Source organism: Rhinopithecus bieti, unplaced genomic scaffold (genome assembly GCF_001698545.2).
Source record: "Rhinopithecus bieti isolate Rb0 unplaced genomic scaffold, ASM169854v2 scaffold_26603, whole genome shotgun sequence".
NCBI classification, from domain to species: Eukaryota; Metazoa; Chordata; class Mammalia; order Primates; family Cercopithecidae; genus Rhinopithecus; species Rhinopithecus bieti.
In genome coordinates, this window is record NW_016812252.1 from 509,327 (window position 1) to 532,156 (window position 22,830).

Sequence of the window (22,830 nt, forward strand, 5' to 3'; positions counted from 1 at the left end):
TTTTTTTTGAAATGGAGTCTCGCTCTGTTGCCCAGGCTGGAGTGTAGTGGCACTATCTCAGCTCACCGCAACCTCCACCTCCCGGGTTCGAGCGATTCTCCTGCCTCAGCCTCCCGAATAGCTGGGACTACAGGCATGTGCCACCATGCCCAGCTAATTTTTTGTATCTTTAGTAGAGATGGGGTTTCACTATGTTGGCCAGGCTGGTCTCGAACTCTTGACCTCGTGATCCGCCTGCCTCGGCCTCCCAAAGTGCTGGGGTTACATGTGTGAGCCACTGTACCCGGCTGCCTCACCCTATTTTTATATCAGATTCCTGATATCCAGTTAAACTACTCTTTTCTAATTCCTTTGCATTTCCAGAAGAACTCTCATAGGCTTCCATTAGGTGTTTTTAATATTTAGGATTTTCATGATGTTAAAACTTTTCTGATCCCTTCCTTTTGAAAAGCCCATTAATGATGGTAATAATAGCTAATGTTTATTCATCACTTATTATGGGTCATTTATTCTTCACAACAACATGGAATCAATATGATTAATCCTCTGAATTTTATAGAACCTTGAAATATATCTCACATCTCTGCCCATTTCCCTTGTGTTTATGGCTATCATCCTAGTCCAAGCTACTATTCTTTTTCCACTGGACTTCTTCATTAACTTCCTAAATTGTGCCCCTTGTTTCCCTTCCTACATGTCCCCCCACATTCTGTACACAGAAGATAAAGTGACCTTTTAAAAATGTAGACTATGGCCACATGCAGTGGCTCACACCTGAAAACCCAGCACTTTGAAAGGCTAAGGTGGGAGGATCACTTGAGCCCAGAAGTTTGAGACTAACCTGCACAACATAGTGAGACCTATCTCTAGAAAAAATTAGAAGGTGGCTTGCAACTATAGTCCCAGCTACTTGAGAGGCTGAGGTGGGAGGATTGCTTGAGCCCAGGAATTTGAGGTTGCAGTGAGCTATGATTTGACTGTACCACTACACCCTAGCCTGGGCAACAGAGCAAGACCTTGTCTCAAAAAAAGAAAAAAAGTAAGTAGATTGTATTACATCATTTCCCTTTTAAAATCGTTTTTAAAATCCCTTCAATACTTTTTCATTGCACTATGAGTAAAATTCAAATTTTCTGCCAAAGCCTATTAGGCCGTATGTAGTCATAACTTGCTTAATGTCATCATATAACCAGTTTCCACACTGCATATTTCTTGAAGCCTCAGCTTGATGTTAGAGACAATAAAAGGATGATGTATGTATGAACAAATTATTCTTACTCCTGTTTTTCTTTTCTTTTTTTTTATTGATGAATTGTGAGAGGAAGACTTTACCCTGTACATAGCAGTTCTTGTTATTACTATAAACTTATAAAAGAACAAGGTGTTGAAACACTTCAAGTATTAGACTTATGGCCATGGGGTATTCAGGACACTGTTCCAGGAAGTGTGGATATCAACACTAATTGTTGATGGAGCATGAAAACTTTCAACTGTACAGACATGGAAGAAGTTTCAAATTTCAAATACTTGTAAAAAGTTCCTATTTGCTTAGCCCAGTTTTTATCTGGTTGCCTTGTCACCAGTGTTTGTACGGCTCCTGAAACTGTTGAGAAGTAGAGTGATCTGTGGTTTTAACAGATGGCTAACTTGGCAAGTTTCAGTCATCTCAATTTTATCATCAAGCTGCATAGGTCCTTCCTAGTTTCCTGTGAGCAAGGTCTCAGCCTCTGTGGAAACTGCATGCTTGAATTCATATCCCTACATAGTCTTAGTGGTTTCCTTGCATAGAAGCAGAGTTTAAAAATGAAAATATGTTATAAATTAAATCTCTTGTTCATGGAATTTCAAGCCACATTGTTTATATTTGTGATATACATATTTTGTATGCTTGTTACATACTGTATACTTTTAATTCTATTTTAACATTTGTTTTTTCCAGTTTTAATGATATACTCATAAAATAAGGTGCTCCTTCTTTATGCGTGGCTGAAGTTGTTATGAATTTTACATAATATGACATAAAAGACCCTCAGTTATTAAATAATAAAGTTGAATTTTATTTATTGTTACTATGTATTTATTTATTTTATTTTTTGTGATGGAGTCTCACTCTGTAACCCAGGCTGGAGTACAGTGGCATGATCTTGGCTCACTACAACCTCTGCCTTCCAGGTTCAATCAATTCTCTTGCCTCAGCCTCCCTAGTAGCTAGGATTACAGGTGTGTGCCACCACACTCGGCTAATTTTTGTATTTTTAGTAGAGAGGAGGTTTCGCCATATTGGCCAGGCTTGTCTTGAACTCCTGACCTCAAGTGATCCGACCACTTCAGCCTCCCAAAGTACTGGGATTACAGGCGTGAGCCACTGCACCTGACCCTTATTTATTTATTTTTTGAGACGTAGTCTCACTCTGTTGCCCAGGCTAGAGAGTGCAGTGGTGCGATTTTGGCTCACTGTAGCCTCCAGCTCCCGGGTTCCAGTGATTCTCCTGCCTCAGCCTCCTGAGTAGCTAGGATTACAGGTGCACACCACCATGTCTGGCTAATTTTTGTATTTTTACTAGATAGGGGGTCCATGTTGGCCAGGCTGGTCTTGAACTCCTGGCCTCAACTGATCCACTTGCCTCAGCTTCCCAAAGTGCTGGGATTACAGATGTGAGCCATTGCACCCAGCCTAAAGTTGAATTTTAAATGTAATGGTTTTGATTTAGTTGGCCATTGTTGATACACCTTGTACTACTTGCATAAGTTTTTTTTTTTTTTTACTTGCATAAGTTTTGATGGCCATAGTTATTATAAAAACAAGTAATTTAGATTTGAATAACCAATAGTATGTCTGTATTCACACTTACTTTATTATAAAATAATTATTTCTAGCTATTCTGTTAATGGAGATAGAATATATTGAAATATCATACAAGAGTGATGACAAGAAGTAGATATTAAGGTTGAATAGCAAGAACCTTAGAGTTACTTCTACATAGGTTTTTCTCTTATACTATGAAGTTGGCCAAATGGACTGGTTTAGGTTAGTGATGTCTCAAATTCTACTATACAATGAATTACAGAATATTGAATAGTTTGTTTCATATTTTTCTTTTCTTTTTTTTTTTTTGAGACAGTTTCTCACTTTCTTACCCAGGCTGGAGTGCTGCAATGGTTTAATCTTGGCTCACTGCAACCTCTGCCTCTAACATTAAAGCGATTCTTATGCCTCAGCCTCCCAAGTAGCTGGGATTACAAGCAAGTGCCACCATGCCTGGCAAATTTTTGTATTTTTTTTTGTAGAGATGGGGTTTCACCATGTTGCCCAGGCTAGTCTCAAACTCCTGACCTCAAGTGATCCACCTGCCTCAGCCTCCCAAAGTGCTGGGCCACATTTATCTTCTTAAGTACCCATAGTGTGCACCTGGCCCACATTTATCTTAAGTACCCATAATCTAAGTCTGCTTTTCTCGAATTTGTAAGATTTTGTTGAAGAAAAGGTTTAACGAAAGTTTGAAAATGATGCTATAACAACTGTTAAATTGTTTATTGTATGTAAAATGCTTTTCGTAAGTCAGACACTATTTTTACTTCAGCTGGTTATGTGTGTATGTTTATGAGTCTGTGTTGGGAGCAGGTGTTATTGATTGATGTGATCACATGATATTATATTACTTTTAGTCAAATGAATTTTTGGTGTGGGGAACTTATTTTTTCAGGTTGAAGCACTCAATAAGTTAAAAACTTTAAATAGTTTAATCAAACTGAATGCAGTGAAGTTAAACAGAGCCAAAGGGAAGGAGGCCATGCATACCTGTTTAAAACAGAGTGCTTACCGGGAAGCCCTCTCTGACCTGCAGTCACCCCTGAACCCATGTGTTATCCTCTCGGAACTCTAGTAAGTGACTGTACTTTGCCCAGTGAATCTCCTATGAATAACAAGCAGAAAGTCACTGGCTTAGGGGAGTAGTAGGGTCAGCTGTCAGCCTCAAGAAGTAGAATATAATTAAGGAAGGAAAATCTTAAAAGTTCTCCAAGGCTATGCTTATATTCAATAGGATGTATGCTTATCAGCTAAACTTACCTGTGGATTTAGTGAAACTTATTACAAATGAATTTATATTTCAATTATATGTAATTAAATTTATTTTCTATATTACTGATTTGTAAGAGTTGACAATCCTAATAAGCAAAATGTTGCAAACTATAGTAAATTATTTACTGATTGATTTTCCTATTTTAGAATGAGATCTTGTCTTGAGTGAACTTATTTCTCACTTTCTCATTCCCTACAAAAGTAATAATGGAAAGTAATAATCTGTATTCAGTTTACCATCAGTATTCAAATGAATCCCTTGTTAAGAAATTAAGAATGGTCTCAAAATAGTTCTGATTTTAATCCAATGATTTGTTCTAATTTTTTATTCACTAAATGTAATAATGTAAAGTTAAGCAAATAAAAGGAAATGAGAGGAGGAATGTTAAGTGGAGAAGGTGAGAGGCGAATCTTGGGTTTTGAGTCCAGCCTATTTTGCATTAGTATATGCCACCCAAGGCTGTCCTCATTGTTGCTTTTCTACCAAGTGGGACTCTTCTAAGTCTGACTGTTCTGCAGACCTGAAAGGAATAGGTGAGGAGTTTTCCCAAGCCTAGTATATCTTGGTAAAATTATAGTCTTCTGTATCATTACACTGAAGTTGACTCATTTTCCCCACTTGATTTCAGTGTTGAAAAGTGCAAATACATGGATTCCAAAATGAAGCCTTTGTGGCTGGTATACAATAACAAGGTATTTGGTGAGGATTCAGTTGGAGTGATTTTTAAAAATGGTGATGGTAAGTCCTGAGATTTTTAACATCATCAAATTTCTTAGAATTTTTCATTTGTTGCCATTTTGCTTTGTCTGAAAGGTGATGTGTAGTGTAAGTGTGTAACAGTTTGCAGCCAGGAAGATAGCTATTAATGGTCATAGAGTCAAATTCAACGTGTCCTAAATGCCTTTTTTTCCCTCTTATAAAATGATTTATACCATTCACTTAAATACACTGTCCTAATGAACCTTCTTTTGTTTTCTCCTACAAAATACAAAGTGCGCCTACTCCTTTGATTAAAAAGCTTTTGAAATACAAGATATTATTTTTCTTTTTTTTTTTTTTTTTGAGACAGGGTCTCACTGTCACCCAGGCTGGAGTGCAATGGCACGATCTTGGCTCACTGCAACCTCCACCTCCCAGGCCCAAGTGATCATCCCACCTCAGCCCCCCAAGTAGCTGGGACTACAGGCACATGCCACACCTGGCTCACTTTTTGTATTTTTTGTCAAGATGGGATTTCACCATGTTGACCAGGCTGGTGTCGAAGTCCTGAGCTCAAGTGATTCACCCACCCCAGCCTCTCAAAGTGCTGGGTTTACAGGCATGAGCCACCATGCCCAGGCAAGGATATTTTCAGTAATATATTCATACATTCTGTTTCAGTGATAGCAATATTGATTTTGCTGCCATTGTTTTGTATTTTGATGAAAGTACCTGACAGACTCAAAATTTGTAAAGGAAATGCCTCTGAAGTAATCACACCAGCCAATAGTGGTGACTTGTTAGTTATGTGACTACAAACAAGTCACAGAAAACTAATTGAGCTTCAGGTTTTTCATATCCATGAGAATTATAGCATCTATATGTCAGGGTTATTGAAAGGAATTGAGATAACATAAGTAAATGTGCTTATCGGAATGTGCTTACAACTTACAAAGAACTCATAGGGTTTTGCTTAACATTTAATGTCACTTGACCATACAAATATCATTATGTGGATGTCACTAGTTTTATGTGCTCTATTCCCGGAAAATACCCTCAGACATGATAATAGATCCAACCATTACAGTTTTGTATGCAAAATGTGATGCAGTTACTTATGTGATCTTAAGAACTCTCTGTGTGGTTGTAAAAGCAAGCAAGAAGGAAAAAATTAGCCATGTAATTAATGTAATACACATACAGTGTAATACAAACAGTATTACAGCATACAGTTAGTACAGTAACTTACACATGGTAAACAATTTTAAAAAATCTTTTAATTTAATGTCTAAAATAATGTCACAGGGACATGCTATCCAAAGAGTGTAATATTTGTTACAAAATTAGTGAAAATATTAGCACAGCATTTGTTAATGTTTTTAGTTAATTCTGAGTTAGTCTTGAATTAATTAGTTACAGGGCATAAAAGGGAAAGCACTTGTAATGAAGCAGTTTTGTTTCCCTTAGATTTACGACAGGATATGTTGACACTCCAGATGTTGCGCTTGATGGATTTACTCTGGAAAGAAGCTGGTTTGGATCTTCGGTGAGATCTAGTCTTTTTTTTTTTTTTTTTTTTTTTTTTTTTTTTTTTTTTTTTGGTCTAATGTTGTTGTCTTCCCACAGCAAAATATCTAGAATTTCTTGTTAATTCATTCCCTCTTGTTCTTATTTTTAGTTGTTGTTCATAATAATATTTATATAGCACTTTACAATGTACTTTCAAATATGTTGTCTTGCCTAAACTTCTTCAGTTTAAAACTACACATGTGACTGAAATTCCAGAAAGAAGGCATAGGTTTGAATTTTAATAAGGCTTGGACAGACAGCAAGAATTACATTCCAGCCTATGGTTTTGAAAGATGTACTGTGGGTCATGGCAATGACAAAGCCAGAGAAAGTCCTGTGCCTGTTTATACTTAGTCCGGGGACATTCATTTCTCTACCTACCAAGGGAAAAGAGAGGAAAATGTTTAGGTGCATTCTCAGGTTTTTAGCTTGCCACCGTCAATAGGGGTAGATAGTGAGCAGAAGAAGTTTGTGGTGTGGTGACAGAAAAAAGGAAACATAAAAGCAAGCCTCAGACTGGGAATTGTATTCACAATGAGCAGAACAGGGGGTAAATATTTAAAGAGCCCATAGAAATGAACATAAGGAAAAGATGTGAAAAGGCATTTTATAAAAGGTATAAAAATAAAGTATTAGGCATGGTGGTACACACCTGTAATCCCAGCACTTGGGGAGACCAAGGCGGGCAGATCACTTGAGGTCAGGAGTTTGAGACAAGCCTGGCCAACATGGTGAAACCCTGTCTCTACAAAAATAATAATAATAATAAGCCACTATAGGCATGTGCCTATAGTCCCAGCTACTTGGGAGCTGAGGAGGGAGGATTTCTTGAGCCCAAGTGGTCAAGGCTGCAGTGATCCAAGATCACGCCACTGCACGCCAGCTTGGGTGACAAAGTGAGAACTTATCTCAAAAAAGGAAAAAAAAAGAACTCTTAACTTTTAAAATGGAATTATTTATGTACTTTCATAATATATCAAACTGTATATAAATTCTAAATATTTCATAATTTCTATTTTTATCTTATTGACTCCTGAACTATTTAAAATTACAGCTGGATACAGTGGCTCTTGCTTGTAATCCTAATATTTTGGAAGGCCAAGGTGGGAGGATCGCTTGAACCCGGGAGTCCAAGACTGCCCTGGGCAACAGAGCAAGACCCTATCTCAGTAAATAAATAGATAAATAAATAAAGTTTAATTTCCAAAGGCATACTTTTTTGTTTACCTAAGATTTCTAATTTTATTGTGTTGTTATTGTATCAAGTATATGTTCAGATCTATATTCTCATTAAAGTTCAGTTTGGGTTTGTCACTTCATAGATATGTTACAACCTCCTATTATAATTGACATTTGTCGTTGCCTGCCTGCAATCTTGCCAGTTTTTATCTTGATCTTATATTGGTTTTTTCTTTTTTTGTTTGTTTGTTTTTTGAGTCAGAGTCTTACTCTGTCACCCAGGCTGGAGTGCAGTGACACGATCTCAGCTCACTGCAACCTCCTGGGTTCAAGCAATTCTCGTACCTCAGCCTCCCTAGTAGCTGGAATTACAGGCACGGGTCACCAGGCTTGGTTTATTTTTGTATTTTTAGTAGAGATGAGGTTTCACCATGTTGGCCAGGCTGGTCTCAAACTACTGGCCTCAAACATTGATCTTGTATTTGTAAATCTGTGCAAGGTTGGATTTCTTTTAGCCTCTGTGCCCTCCTTTATCATTAAGAAATATGCCTCTTAATCCCTAGTAATTTTGTTTTAGTCTGTTTTGTCCAAAATTGACATTTGTATACCAGCTTTATTTTGGTTAGTATTTACCCTTTTATCTTTTATTTTAAGTTTTATTTCATTTTATATTTATCTCCTGTAAATAGCATATAGTTGAATTTTTTTGTGAGGATGGATTTACTCCAATATGAAAGTATTTTATTAGGAAATTTTAATTGTTTATTGTGATTACTATATACTTATTTATTTCTACTATCTTATTGTATGTTTTATATTTACAACCTTATTTTTGTCCTTTTTCTCATTTCCTTTTGTTGGATTGACAGGGGTTTAAAATTTTCATTTTCTCTTTCTAGAAAATACTTTTAAAATTCTTACTTATTAAAAAAAATTTTTGTTAGAGATGGAGTCTCACTCTCACCCAGGCTTGAGTGCACTGGCATAATCATAGCTCACTGTAGCCACAGACTCCTTGGTAACACAATCATAGCTCACTGCAGTCACAAACTCCTGGGTACCAGCAGTCCTCTCACCTCAGCCTCCTGAGTAACTAGGACTACAGGCACATGCCACCATGCCTGGTTCATTTAAAAATTTTTTTGAGAGTCAGTCTCTCACTATGTTGCTCTGTCTGGTCTCAAACTCCTGGCCTCAAGCGTTCCTCCCACCTCGGTCTCCCAAGTTTACAGGGATTACAGACATGTGCCACCATACCCAGCTCTTATATAGAATCTTTATATGCTATATTATTTATTTTAGGGAATATTCTTAAGTTTTTAGACTGCATATTTGATTTAACAAATTCTTTTTTTTTTTTGAAACGGAGTCTTGCTCTGTCACCCAGGCTGGAGTGCAGTGGCTGGATCTCAGCTCACTGCATGCTCCGCCTCCCGGGTTTACGCCATTCTCCTGCCTCAGCCTCCCGAGTAGCTGGGACTACAGGCGCCCACCACCTCGCCCGGCTAGTTTTTTGTATTTTTTAGTAGAAACGGGGTTTCACCGTGTTAGCCAGGATGGTCTCGATCTCCTGACCTCGTGATCCACCCGTCTTGGCCTCCCAAAGTGCTGGGATTACAGGCTTGAGCCACCGTGCCCGGCCTTTTTTCTTTTTTCTTTTGAGACAGGAGTTTTCCTTTTGTTGCCTAGGCCAGAGTACAGTGGCACAATCTCGGCTCACTGCAACCTCCACCTCCCGGGTTCAAGCGATTCTCCTGCCTCAGCCTCCCAAGTAGCTGGGATTATAGGCATGTGCCACCATGCCTGGCTAATTTTGCATTTTTAATAGAGATGGGGTTTCTCCATGTTGGTCAGGCTGGTCTCAAACTCCCGACCTCAGGTGATCTGCCCGCTTCGGCCTCCCAAAGTGTTGGGATTACAGGCGTGAGCCACCGCGCCCATCCTGATTTAACAAATTCCAAAGTTAATCCATAACTTAGCCGTCTTCTTGATCATTATAGGTACTTAAGGATAAATTCTACCACTTATATTTTAACTAATATTTAACAACTCCTTATATTAGTTATTTGTTATGGTGAATTTTTACTAGAATTTCTTATATACAATTTTAAAGATTTCTTTATTCACCATTGCTTTTTGTAACATACTCCCTCACTCCAGGTTTTGTCTAAAAACGAATTTATATTACCCTCAATCTTGAGTAAGGCTGGGCACGGTGGCTCACACCTGTAATCCCAGCACTTTGAGAGGCCAAGGTGGGTGAATCACCTGAGATCAGGAGTTCAAGACCAGACTGACCAACATGGTGAAACCCCATCTCTACTAAAAACACAAAATTAGCAAGGCATGTTGGCACATCCCTGTAGCCCCAACTACTTGGGAGGCTGAGGCAGGAGAATCTCTTGAACTCAGGAAGAGGGGGTCGCAGTGAGTAGAGATGGCGCCATTACACTCCAGCCTGGGCAACAAGAGCAAAACTCCATCTGAAAAAAAAAAAAATCTTTGTAATAGTTTAGCTGGGTATGGAGTTTTTGTTTATTATTATTGGGATACAGTATAATCGTCATATCACAATTCACTGGTTTAGAGTGTACATTTCAGTGGTTATATGCATTTTCTGAGTTGTGCAACCATCACCACAGTTAATTTTACAACATTTTTATCAACCCTCCAAAAACCCTGCACTCCTTAGCTGTTACCCCCATCCCCCTCCCTGAAACCGCTCCAACTCTAGGCAACCACTAATTAATTTTCTATAGATGTACCTTTTTTGGACATTTCATATAAATAGAAACACAATATGTAGGCCTTTGTCACTGGGCTTCTTTATCTAAGCATAATGGCTTCAAAGTGTATTCAAGTTTTAACAGTGACCAGTATTTCATTTCTTTGAATCATTGTCAAGCAATGTTCTTTTGCAAGGATGTACCACATATTCATACATCAGTTAATGAATATTTTGGTTGGTTTCACTATTTTGCTATTATGATAACTGCTATAAAACAATACATAGATAAATGTACACAATTAATGCTATAAACATTTGTGTACAACTTTTGAGTAAATCTCTGTTTTAAATTCTTTTGGTAAATACCTAGGATTAAAATTACTGGGACTGATGTTAACTTTATGTTCAACTTTTTGAGAAACTATCAAACTGTTTCCCACACACTTGCATCATTTTACATTCCAACCAGCAATGTACAAAGGTTCCAGTTTCTCTTCATTCTCACCAACACTTGTTATTGTTCATCTTTTTTTTATTATTGCCACCCTAGTGGGTTTGAGGTGTTATCTGATTGTGGATTTAATTTGCCTTTTCCCAATGACTAATGTTGTTGAGCAGCTTTTATGTGCTTGCTGGTTATTTGTATACTTTCTTTGGTGAAATGTCTATTTAGATCCTCTGCTCATTTGTAAATTGGGTTATTTGTCTTTTTATTGTTAAGGTATAAGAATTCTTTATATATTTTGTATACTGGACCCTTCTTAGATAAAATATTTGCAAATATGTTTTCTGGTTGTTTGTTCACTTTAATTTTAAATAGTGTGTGTGGTAGGAATCTAACTTTATTGTTTTCCATTTAGATATATAGTTGTCTCAGCACCATTTGTTGAAAAGATTATTCTTTCTTCATTGAATTATCTTGACATCTGTGTCAAAAATCAATTGATTATACATGTGAAGGTTTTTTCCTGAACTCTAAGTTCCGTTCTATATGTCTGTCCCTATGTGTAGTTTTGATTACTGTGACTTAATAATAAGTTTTGAAATCAGGAAGAATGAATCCTCCAACCTTTGTTCTTTCTCTCTTTTCATTTATCTGGGATTGTGTTAATTTTTCCTTTGTTTCTGAATAAGAATTTTGCTACTTGATAAGTTTTCCTTCAGCATGTCTAATACATCATCCCACTGTCTTCTGGCTTCCCTGGTTTCTAGTGAGAAATCAGCTGTTAATCTCATTTAAGATTCTTGTAAGTGATGAGTCATATCTCTCTTGTACCTCTCAAGATTCTCTTTATTTTTGGCTCTTGACAGTTTCATTATAATATGCCTACTTCTATTAGAGTTTATTCTACTTTGAATTAATTGAGCATCCTGGACATATATATTATTGTTTCTCATTGAATTTGGGGAGTTTCTGGCCATAATTTTTTCATATATTTTTTCTGCCTCTCTCTTACCTCCTTCTGAAACTGCCATTATGCATTTATTGCTATGCTTGATGGTGTTCTACAGGTCTCTAAGGCTCTGTTCTTTTTTCTTCATTATTTTTTCTTTTGTTTCTCTGATTAGATAATTGACCTATCCTCAAGTTTGCCAATTTTTTATTATGCTGGAATCTGCTGTTGTGCCTTCCTGGTGAATTTTTAAATTTCAGTTATTGCCCTTTTCAACTCTCGAATTTCTGTTTGATTCATTCAAGTAATTTCTATCTATTGATAGTCTTCCTTTGCTGATACATCATTCTCAGTTTTTTCTGTTTTGTTTGTTTTGAGATAGAGTCTCGCTCTGTCGCCCAGGCTGGAGCATAGTGGCGCACGGTCTCGGCTCACTGCAGCCTCCACCTCCCAGGTTCAAGCGATTCTCCAACTCAGCCTCCCGAGTAGCTGGGACAGTGACAAGCGGCCACTACAACTTCTGGCTAATTTTTGTACTTTTAGTAGAGACAGGGTTTTATCATCTTGGCCAGGCTGGTCTCGAACTCCTGACCTCAAGTGATCCACCTGCCTTGGCCTCCCAAAGTGCTGGGATTACAGGTGTGAGCCACCGCACCCAACCTTATAATTCTTTAGACATGGTTTCCTTTAGTTCTTTGAACATGTTTAAAATAGGGGTTTTTTAATCTTTGTGTAATAAGTTCAAAATTTGAGTTTCCTGAAGGTCAGTTTCATTGAATGCATTTTTCCTGTGTATGTGCCATGCTTTCTTGTTTCTTTGTATGTCTCATACTTTTTGCCAAAAACTGTTCACTTTAAATAATTTTACAACTCTGAAAATCAGATTCCTTCTCCCTTCAGGATTTGTTGTTGTGGCTGTTTATTTTAGTGACTTTTTTGAACTAATTACGTAAAGTTTGTATTTTCTGTCATGTGTGGTCACTGATGTCTTTGCTTAGTTTATTGGTCAGCTAATGGTTGACCTGATTTTCTTAAAAGCCTGGAATCCACCCCTCGTCCAGTCTGCTGAGGCACTTTATGCGCATGTTGGGTCATGCCTTCAATAGTCAGCCTGGTAGTTCAGAACTGTGCCTTAGCCCTAACTTTCTGCTTTCACAAAGCCCCCAAGTTAGCCATAGTTGAGAGCCAGGGCCTTGTAAGCTCTTTCCTCTGCATGTACACAGACCTGGGAATCCACAATAGTATCCATGCACATGGCCTTCTAGATTCCTACCAGTAATTTTGGAGCTTTTCAATGCACCATATGGACATCTAATCACCTATCTTTTCCTTTTAAGCTTTCAGTTAGCTTGTTGGTTCCCCCAGCTGTTATTTACCCCCAAGACAGCTTCAATGTTAAACAGATGCCTCTGAGTGTTTTTGAGAAACTCCCCGGGAAAAAGGCAGTTCATGCTAGGTGAGGGCTGAGTCAGGTCAAATAAACATAGTATTGTAAGTGGGATCTTCCTGGAAACTACCAGAGAGGCCAAAGAATGACAGTTCTGTGGGAATTGGGCTTTGAAGGAGCTCCAACTTCATTTTTCTTTCCCCTAGTGGCTGTCAGACTTGCATTCACCATGATTGTGGGCTGTTTGTTGTCAAGGCTACCACATAACTGGGAAGGGGGTTGGGACTAGGCCATGGTAAAACAAAAGAGATTCAAGGGTGTGTGTGTGTGTGTGTGTGTGTGTGTGTGTTTTAAATAAACACTCATTGGATTGCTGCAAGCCTTTGTTATATTTTCAGAACTCTAAAATAGTTGATTCCAACAATTTTTGTCCGTATTCTTGTTGCTTTTATGGAAAAGTAGATATTCAGAGTTTGATATCATTTGGCTATAGAAGTTTGAAATCCAAATTGACTGTTTTCCTCAGAAGCCTTGAGGATATTATTCATTTATCTTCTCGTCTCTGTATTTAGAAGTCTGTTCTCAGTCTAGTTATTGGTTCTTTGTAAGTAATGTCTTTTTTACACCTTAGTGCATCAAAGTTTCTCTTTGCCTTTAGTGTCTGCAGGCACAATACACAATTGTGCGTGTGTATTTCTTTTCTTTTTTTCTTCACCATTTTCATTGTGCCTTTTCAAAGAAGTCACATCTTTTAGTTTCTAAAAACTTTGAACATTTCCTTCAGTATTGCAGTTCTCCTACTCTCGTCTTTTTCTGCAGCTCTAGTAGATTTATGTTAAACTTTCCTATTCTCTCCTTTATGTCTCTTAACTTTCCATATTTTCTATCTTTTCATATCTTATTATAACAGTTTTACTTAAGTCTCTGTGTGCTCTGGCATTGAGACCAGGCTGAGTCTTTTCATATCTTTATGTGACTTTCTTAGTAATTTCCTATTCTTTTCCAGTTAATTATCTCTGCAACAGTGTTTACTCTCCTGTATTATATTTTTTTTCTGCTTAGACTGTCTATTCTTTTTCATCTCTTTCATTTTAAAGTCTCTCTCTCTTTTTTTTTTGGACGGAGTCTCGCTCTGTCGCCCAGGCTGGAGTGCAGTGGCGCAATCCTGGCTCACTGGAAACTCAGCCTCCTGGGTTCACGCCATTCTCCTGCCTCAGCCTCCCGAGTAGCTGGGACTACGGGCGCCCACCTCTGCGCCCGGCTAATTTTTTGTATTTTTAGTAGAGACGGGGTTTCACCGTGATCTCAATCTCCTGGTCTCGATCTCCTGACCTCGTGATCCACCTGCCTTGGCCTCCCAAAGTGCTGGGATTACAGGCATGAGCCACCATGCCCAGCCTTTTTTTTTTTTTTTTTTTAAACGGAGTTTCGCTCTCTCGCCCAGGCTGGAGTTCAGTGGCACGATCTTGGCCAACTACAATCTCCACCTCCTGGGTTCAAGCGATTCTCCTGCCTTAGCCTCCCCATTAGCTGGGATTACAGGAACCCGCCACCATGCCCGGCTAATTTTTGTATTTTTAGTAGAGGCAGGGTTTCGCCATGTTGGCCAGGCTGGTCTCGAACCGTTGAACTCAGGTGATCAACCTGGCTCCATCTCTCAGGTCAAAGTGCTGGGATTACAGGTGTGAGCCACCACGCCCAGCCTAAAGTCTCTTTCATACTGTTCTTTTTTAGTTCTTGGGATATTACTTTTTCATTTATCTGCATAACTTTATTCATTTCCTGATGTAGTTAATAATACTCAGTTTTGAATTCATTATTGATGGATATTATGTTTTCTGTAAAGGTCCTTTGCTTCCTGGGTTATGAATATATCTGTAAAAATGAGTTTGTATTTTGTTTGTGCTGTTGCCAAAGGCTGGTACACACGATCAACCAGTTTTTATGTTAACTCCCTACCTTCAGACCATCACACCTCATAGTTTATATTTAGATCTCACAAGAGAGTGTGAGAAGGCTTGAATTTTTGCACTTACACGAAACTGTTTTTTTCTTGCCCACCCAGTTTCTGGGGGTAGATGGGAAACTTTATACCACATCATCTGATCAGTGAACAGATATTTCAAGTTCCAGTCCTCCCAAACCTCAGCTTTGTGTAGTGTGGGATATAATGAGGTTTCTCTTCAAATAATCTGATCAATCTTTTATTCTTTAATTCATATTACCCCCTGCTTTTTTTCTCCTTTTTCTCCCTTTTTTTTCCTTTTTGCCTTTGTTAGATGCGCAGACATGCCACAGTACCAAGCGTTATCAGTACCAGCTCACATTCCTTTCCTTATTTAGAAAGAGGACTAACTTTCTAGCTCATTACAGATACCCCTTCCCCTTCCTCTCCACTGTTTTTTTATGTGCCCACCCTATCTAAAAATAATCAAATGTTTAGCCAACCGGGATTAGTTTAGGTTGTACAACCTGACCCCAGCCAATGGGGAAAGAGTACAGGGGCAGGATTTGCGTCAGGAATAAAGGCTCTAGTGCCCCTTTGTTCAGGTGTGCTCTCATGGCAACTGGCGAAGGAGGCACCCCTCTGCGCAGAAGTAAATTTGCTTTCATAAGAATCCTTTGGGTTCCCCAGCACTTTGGGAGGCCAAGGCGGGCGGATCACGAGGTCAGGAGATCGAGACCATCCTGGCGAACACAGTGAAACCCTGTCTCTACTAAAAATACAAAAAATTTAGCCAGGCGTGGTGGCGGGCGCCTGTAGTCCCAGCTTCTCGGGAGGCTGAGGCAGGAGAATGGCGTGAACCCGGGAGGCGGCAGAGCTTGCAGTGAGCGGAGATCGCACCACTGCACTCCAGCCTGGGCGACAGAGCGAGGCTCCGTCTCAAAAAAAAAAAAAAAAAAAAATCCTTTGTTCAAGTGTTCAGTTTCCTTAGGATTTTGAGCCTTAGTCCTAACATTAGTTCGATGTCGGGTCCAGATCCTACCTCATGGGCCTAAGTCCATGACTGTTTTTGGTGGGCATTGAAATGTCAGCCAAGTCTAACTTCCTGAGCCACTGCTGTGAGTAATCTCTATTTTTGGAACCTAGAGGTCTTTTTTTCTTTCTTTTTTAACCACACCCATTTATAAAACCTTTGGACTTTATCATTTTTTTAATGTGATTTAGTATCTACAGCTACTTAGTCTACAAGGTTGCTAGAAACGGTTAGACTTGTGATCGACTTTGTTCCTGCAAGATTATAATATCTCCTGATTAATTTCTTAAGTTTCAGTTATAGTCTGTTCATTATGAAATATATATGTATATATATTTTAAGAACTTGCAACCCTTTATTATTAACTGAACCAGGCATTGTATTAAGTTCTTCTCGTAATATCATATAGGCTTACAACTCTATAGGGCTATGTTACCTCTTTTTAACACATTAAAAATTAAAGTGCTAGAGATTTTAAGCAAAGGTTACAGAAATATTAAATGGCAGAGCTAAATTCAAATCCAGGACTGTCAGACTCTAAATTATTATTATTATTATCTGTTTATTATTTTACCCATCTGGCTAAGTGAGAAAACAATTGTGGTAAGACATATCTAGTACTGTTCTTGGTTTATCAAAGTATAATGGTGCCTAAAATACCTAAATTTCCTTTTTTTTTTTTTAAATAAATAATCTTTTATTTTAGGTTTTCAAGTTACACTTTCCAGTAGTGTAAAGGTAGAAAGAGCAATTTGATTTGAGTGTTGTTCCTTTAATGGGATTGTAGATGTGATTAGAATAAAGAAAAGATATCATAATTCATCTAAAAAGGACACCGTGGCTACCACAGGTGACAGATTTTTTCTTTTAAATTAGGAGGAATTTCTAATGCAGCTGTGTAAAAATAGAATTGGTAGCTTTGAATAGGTAGCAAGTTTTTCAACCACTCATAAGGTATACTGCATAGGTGAGGGGAATAAGTCACTAGAATAAACTGTCTGCTTGAGGACCATAAACCCAGTTGGACCTGGGCTACCTGTTTTTGTAAATGAAGTTTTACTGGCACACAGCCATTTAGTTACATATTATGTATGGCTGCTTTTGTGCTGCAACTGCAGAGTTGAGTGTTTAGTCTGTAGTGCCTAAAATATTTATTATCTGGCTCATTCCGGGAAGAGTTTACCAACTCCTCCTATATAAAGTAAACCCCCAGGAATATATTTTTACTTGACTGATCCCACAAAAAAGGAGGGAAACTTCAGCTGAAGTTTAGTAATTCATTTGTTCTTTCCAAGGTTAGCACAGAAGCTACACAGTGGTCTTCTTTGCTAATAGTAGATTCAGACCATATCATGAGCCTCATTTAGTTATGAAAAGCTAAGCTAAAGACTATTTCCTGGCTTTCTTAGTTCCATCAGCCTAATTGAAAACCCCAACCAAGTTATTCTTAGTTTTGATTTTATTTGTCTAAATGTAAAGCACATTTAGCATCAAATGAAGTTCATTGTGACCTCAGACAATGGGAGGCAGCCACATGTGGGAGTGCTGGAAATAAATCTAGTGTCTAGCTGATGGGAAACATTGTGTGAAGAAAAAGGAACTTGTCTGTCCAGAGGAATCTTTGCTGACTTTTTGTACTCTGACCCCATGTTTTAAAAAATGAAGGACTTTAATTTTTTTTAAGTTCATTTCCAAACTGATACGTTTTTCTCACCAAACCTTTTTTACTGTTTCTATAAATATATGTGCTCCAATGTTTCTATTTTGTTTGTTTTTTCTTTCGGCCAGCTGTTTAGGTTAAAGTGGGTCACGTAGCACACACTCTTTTAAGGTCAATCCCAAATCTTGAGGTACCTTCTGTACATTACTGTTTTAGTACTTGTAACAGTGCCATGTTTGCATGATTGAAAAATGCATATTGCTCATTTTCATTTTTCTGTGATGTTCCAAAATAATCTTTTGGTATCTTTCATGTCAACTTAGATCATTTGTAAGACACTGATATGTTAGGACACCCTGACCTCCTTTGGCGAACAAGTAATAAGCAAATCTTATAGGCTGGGTACATGTAAACCTATCTAGCCTTGGGTAGATTTGCCAGTCCTCTGCACACCCCCACTCTACCCCAACAAATACTTGTGAAATCAATTTTTTGACAGTTGCCTCCATTAAGACTTCATATCTGAATTACACTAATGGAGTTTACCTTTTACATCCCTTTTTTTTTTTTTTTTTTTTGAGACAGGGTCTCACTGCATCACCCCAGCTGGAGTGCAGTGGCACAATCATGGTTCACAGCGGCCTCAACCCCTTGGGCTCAGGTGATCTTCAGCCTCCTGAGTAGCTGCCATAGGCACCTGCCACTATGCCTGGCTAATTTTTGTGCTTTTTGTGGATACGAAGTTTCACCATGTTGTCCAGGCTGGTCTTGAACTCCTTGACTCAAGCAATCTGCCCACCTTGGCCTCCCAAAGTGTTAGAATTACAGGCATGAGCCACCACGCCTGGTCTACTTCCCTTTTAAGAGACCTATACAAAAGTTATTTAATGACAGTGGTGTCAGCAGTCTCAGAGGGTTGGAGGAAGAAGGTGGAAATAATGCAAGCATTAGGTAAAAGATTTAAACTTTTCTCCTTTGGAAGCCATGGGCTACGGTACTACTCAGACTTTGGTCATTGTGTCAGAGTCAAAATCAGAGATATGAAAGAAAAATACCACATATTCTCACTCATAAGTAGGAGCTAAATAATATATACACATAGAAGTGGGGTATGGGTTGATGGGCAGTGGGGACTTAGATGGTTGGCATGGGTGGTTGATGGCAGGTTGCTTGGTGGGTACAATGTGTGTTGCTACACTGAAGGCCCTGACTTCACCACAGTGCAATATATCACTGTAGCAAAATTGCACTTCTACCCCATGAATATATACAAGTTGTAAAAAACAAATTTTTAAAACCAGATAACTTGCTATATACCTATTTAGAGTAAGGATATGGTGCTGCCATCCCCATGTTGTAGAATTTATTTCATTTTTAAATGCTTGATTTAGTGTGAAAGGTAACAAATTACTACTTAAGTCAGAAAGTCTGAGAAAGGAGGGTAAACATTACTGAAATTGTAGTCTTGGCCTTTATAAGAAGTGTAGAAGTTGAGTGCAAAGGGGACCTAGGTAAGATGATCAGGGCCCAAGAGTTTGTCCCCAGCTTGACTTCTGTCAAACTGTGTCTCTGAGAAGGATGTTTTTCCCTTCTCATTGTGAACATTCTACTCTCAAGGCACTGAAAGCTTTTATCATTGCCTGCTTTTGAAAAGGAAGTTATTGGACTTCTGCCTACTTTGGCTGCAACTGGAGTGAGAGGAGATGCGAGAAAGTGCTCTTTAACCTGGCAGTGTTTGCTTTACATGTGTTATGTCATGATAAGAATAAGTGGTGTCATTAAAAACATTAATGCTGCATTAGAAGAATGCTTCATTCTCTTATTTTGTATTTTGACAGTTCTGCTCCCAACCTCATTTTGCTAGAACTAGAAAAGTGTTTTTATTTTTCTGAGATGGAGTTTTGCTCTTGTTGCCCAGGCTGGAGTGCAATGACACAGTCTCGATTTGCTGCAACCTCTGCCTCCTGGGTTCAAGCAATTCTCCTGCCTCAGCCTCCCGAGTAGCTGGGATTACAGGCGCCTGCCACCATACCTGACTAATTTTTTGTATTTTTAGTAGAGACAGGGTCTCAGCATGTTGGCCAGGCTGGTCTTGAACCCCTGACCTCAGGTGATCCACCTGCCTCGGCCTCCCAAAGTGCTGAGATAACAGGCATGAGCCACTGTGCCTGGCTGAAAAGTGCTTTTAAAAAAGCATAAAATAATTTAATTTTTTTTGGAAGGAGTTTTAGAAACTTTAATTTTAGAAACTATCTGATTGTGATACATGCTAACACACTCATATACTCCCTCCTCCTCACACAACACACACACAGCCTCTCTTTGTCGCTCATAAAGTCCTTCAGAAGCTTTCTCAGTGTTTTTAGGAGTATGACAGAAGTCCTTACATGGCCAACAAGGACCTGCATGGTCCTTTCAACACTTATTTTGTCTTCCTCATCTTTCTTTTGTGCTCCCCCTTGTGCTCTCCTCCAGCCCTGCTGTCATTCCTCCACATGGAAGTCTTTTTTTTCCCACCCCGCCCAAGACAGAGTCTTACTCTGTCACCAGGCTGGAGTGCAGTGGCTCACTACAACCTCCACCTCCCGGGTTCAAGTGATTCTCCTGCCTCAGCCTCCCAAGCAGCTGGGACTACAGGCGCACACCACCACGTCCAGCTAATTTTTGTATTTTTAGTAGAGACAGGGTTTCACCATGTTGGCCAGCATGGTCTCAATCTGTTGATCTCATGATCTGCCTGCCTCAGCCTCCCAAACTGCTGGGATTACAGGCGTGAGCCACCGCACCCAGCCAGGAAGTCTTTTTTGACTCCTGCCATATTCTTCTGGCACTTCTTCCTTATACAGAGATCACACATGCACATTGTACATTTGCAGTTTATAAGCTCAAGTGAGTGTAGGAACTGCTGCTCTTTGGTTTTCTTGTTTGTTTGTTTGTTTGTTGCTTATTTCTGTATTTCCAGGATCTAACACAATGCTTGGTTAGCTGTACCCAAGTATTTATTGAGTACATGAATTCCATCCATTGTATTTTCTGTAGCTACCTGATCTTTGTTTGAACCTTTCAAGATACCTCATTCCATTTTGGTGTTCTTATTATAATAGAAATTAGAGAAAATATTTGCAACCAGAATGAGAAAAAGGTAATATTAATATACAAAGAGCTCACATAAGTTACTGAAGAAAATGTCTAAAGCCCTAATAAATAGGTAAAGAATGTAAATAGCTAAGTCACAAAAGAAATCTTAGAATGCTTAAAAGATCCAGGCGCAATGGCTCATGCCTATAATCCCAACACTTTAGGAGGCCGAGGCAGTGGGATCACTTGAAGCCAGAAGTTACAAGCCTTGGCGACAAAGCAAGACCCCATCTCTACAAAAAACAAAAAAAACCAGCCAGGCATAGTGGCACTCACCTGTAGTCCCAGCTACTCTGGAGCCAAAGGCAGGAGGATTGCCTTGAGCCCATGGGTTTGACGCTATGGTGAGCTACGATCGTGTCACTGCACTCAGCCTGGGCAACAGAGAGACACACTGACTCTTAAAAAAAAAAAAATGGCCAAAAGAGATCTGAGAATAATTATCTTTACTAGGCGTCAAATAAGTGCAAATCAAAGCAAACTGCCAACTATTAGTTGAGCAAAAAATTTAATTGATAATCTATTTTTCAGAATGTATTGGTCTAGTTAGAATATCAATTCTCATCTTTCTGACAGAGTACTAGTCCTTTTAAATATCCAGTCACCTCTTTTCAGTTAAAGTTGCTGTCTCCAAGGAGTTTGCAGTCCAATTGGGGAGGTAAAATCTCAACTCAAGAAATGAGTAGTCAGCATGAAGACCCACTGATACCGTATTGCTTTTGCTGCTCTGGTTTAACTCTTTGCTCAGTCACTGTGAACTGTAAAACATGTAGCAGTTCTTCATCTAAATCAGCCTCCCTATCTATTTTCACTCACAAGAAGCAGCCTGTTACATAATCAGTGACTGTCTTTGTAAAGACATTTTACATCTTTTAATCTAAGACCCATCTAAGGCCCAACTTTAAGTCTTCGATCTTCCACTTAGTTAAATGTGTGACTTTTGGGAAATTGCTTACAGTACTCATTTGTAAAATTGGTAACTTACCTTATAGGGATTGTATTATTCAATTTGTTTATTCATTTTATGTATTCATTGAGCACCTACTGTGTGCTAGGCCTATTCTCAGGCACTGAGGATACAACAGTGAAGACCCATACTTGGGCAGGTGTGGTGGCTCATGCCTATAATCCCAGCACTTTGGGAGGCTGGGGTGAGAGGATCACTTGAGTCCAGGAGTTCAAGAGCAGCCTGGGCAACATGGCCAAACCCTGTCTCAACAAAAGTTTTTAAAAATTAGCCTGGCATGGTGGTGCATGCCTGTAGTCCCAGCTACTCAGGAGGCTGAGGTGAGAGGATGGCTGGAGGCCATTGAGTTGAAACTGTAATGAACTGAGATCACGCCACAACACTCCAGCTGAGTGACAGAGCGAGACCCTGTCTCAAAACAAAAACAAAAAAAGATTGTAGGCTTGAACAACCAGAAGGATGGAGTTTCCCTTAACCAACATAATATGTAAACTGTTTAGTCTGGCACATGGCACTTACTGGGTATTCCATAAAGAGTAGTTTATTTCCCTGAAATTTAGAATTAAGAGTGAAAGACTTTGATCCAGTGTACTTCTGTCCACCTACACAAGCAAATAGAATGTTTCACCAGAATAACTAGGTAAAAAATTTTATATGTAATTGGCACATTGGAATCCTTGTAAATTACTCCTGTTGGCCAAGAGACTTCTTTGGTAGAACTTGTGTTTTTCCGTATGACAATAATATAGTAATGGCAAATATATCAATAATAATAAAACTTTTTTTTAAAATTAAAGGGAAAATCTTACCAAATTAATGTTTCATTTTAAGGAAAATATGACTCTTTATGCCCATTTTTTTCCTTTCAGGATGTTGCCTTATGGCTGTTTAGCAACAGGAGATCGCTCTGGCCTCATTGAAGTTGTGAGCACCTCTGAAACAATTGCTGACATTCAGCTGAACAGTAGCAATGTGGCTGCTGCAGCAGCCTTCAACAAAGATGCCCTTCTGAACTGGCTTAAAGAATACAATTCTGGGTTAGTTTATTC

General features: G+C 38.8%; 1 protein-coding gene across 1 annotated transcript in view; it reads left to right on the forward strand.

Annotated features, from left to right (window-relative positions):
• PIK3CB (phosphatidylinositol-4,5-bisphosphate 3-kinase catalytic subunit beta) overlaps positions 1-22,830 on the forward strand; it is a 195,695-nt gene that overhangs the window by 162,984 nt on the left and 9,881 nt on the right. The window contains 4 exon segments of the mRNA XM_017895819.1: positions 3,677-3,883; positions 4,711-4,820; positions 6,249-6,327; positions 22,651-22,818. Of these exon segments, the coding sequence (XP_017751308.1) occupies positions 3,677-3,883; positions 4,711-4,820; positions 6,249-6,327; positions 22,651-22,818 (564 nt within the window).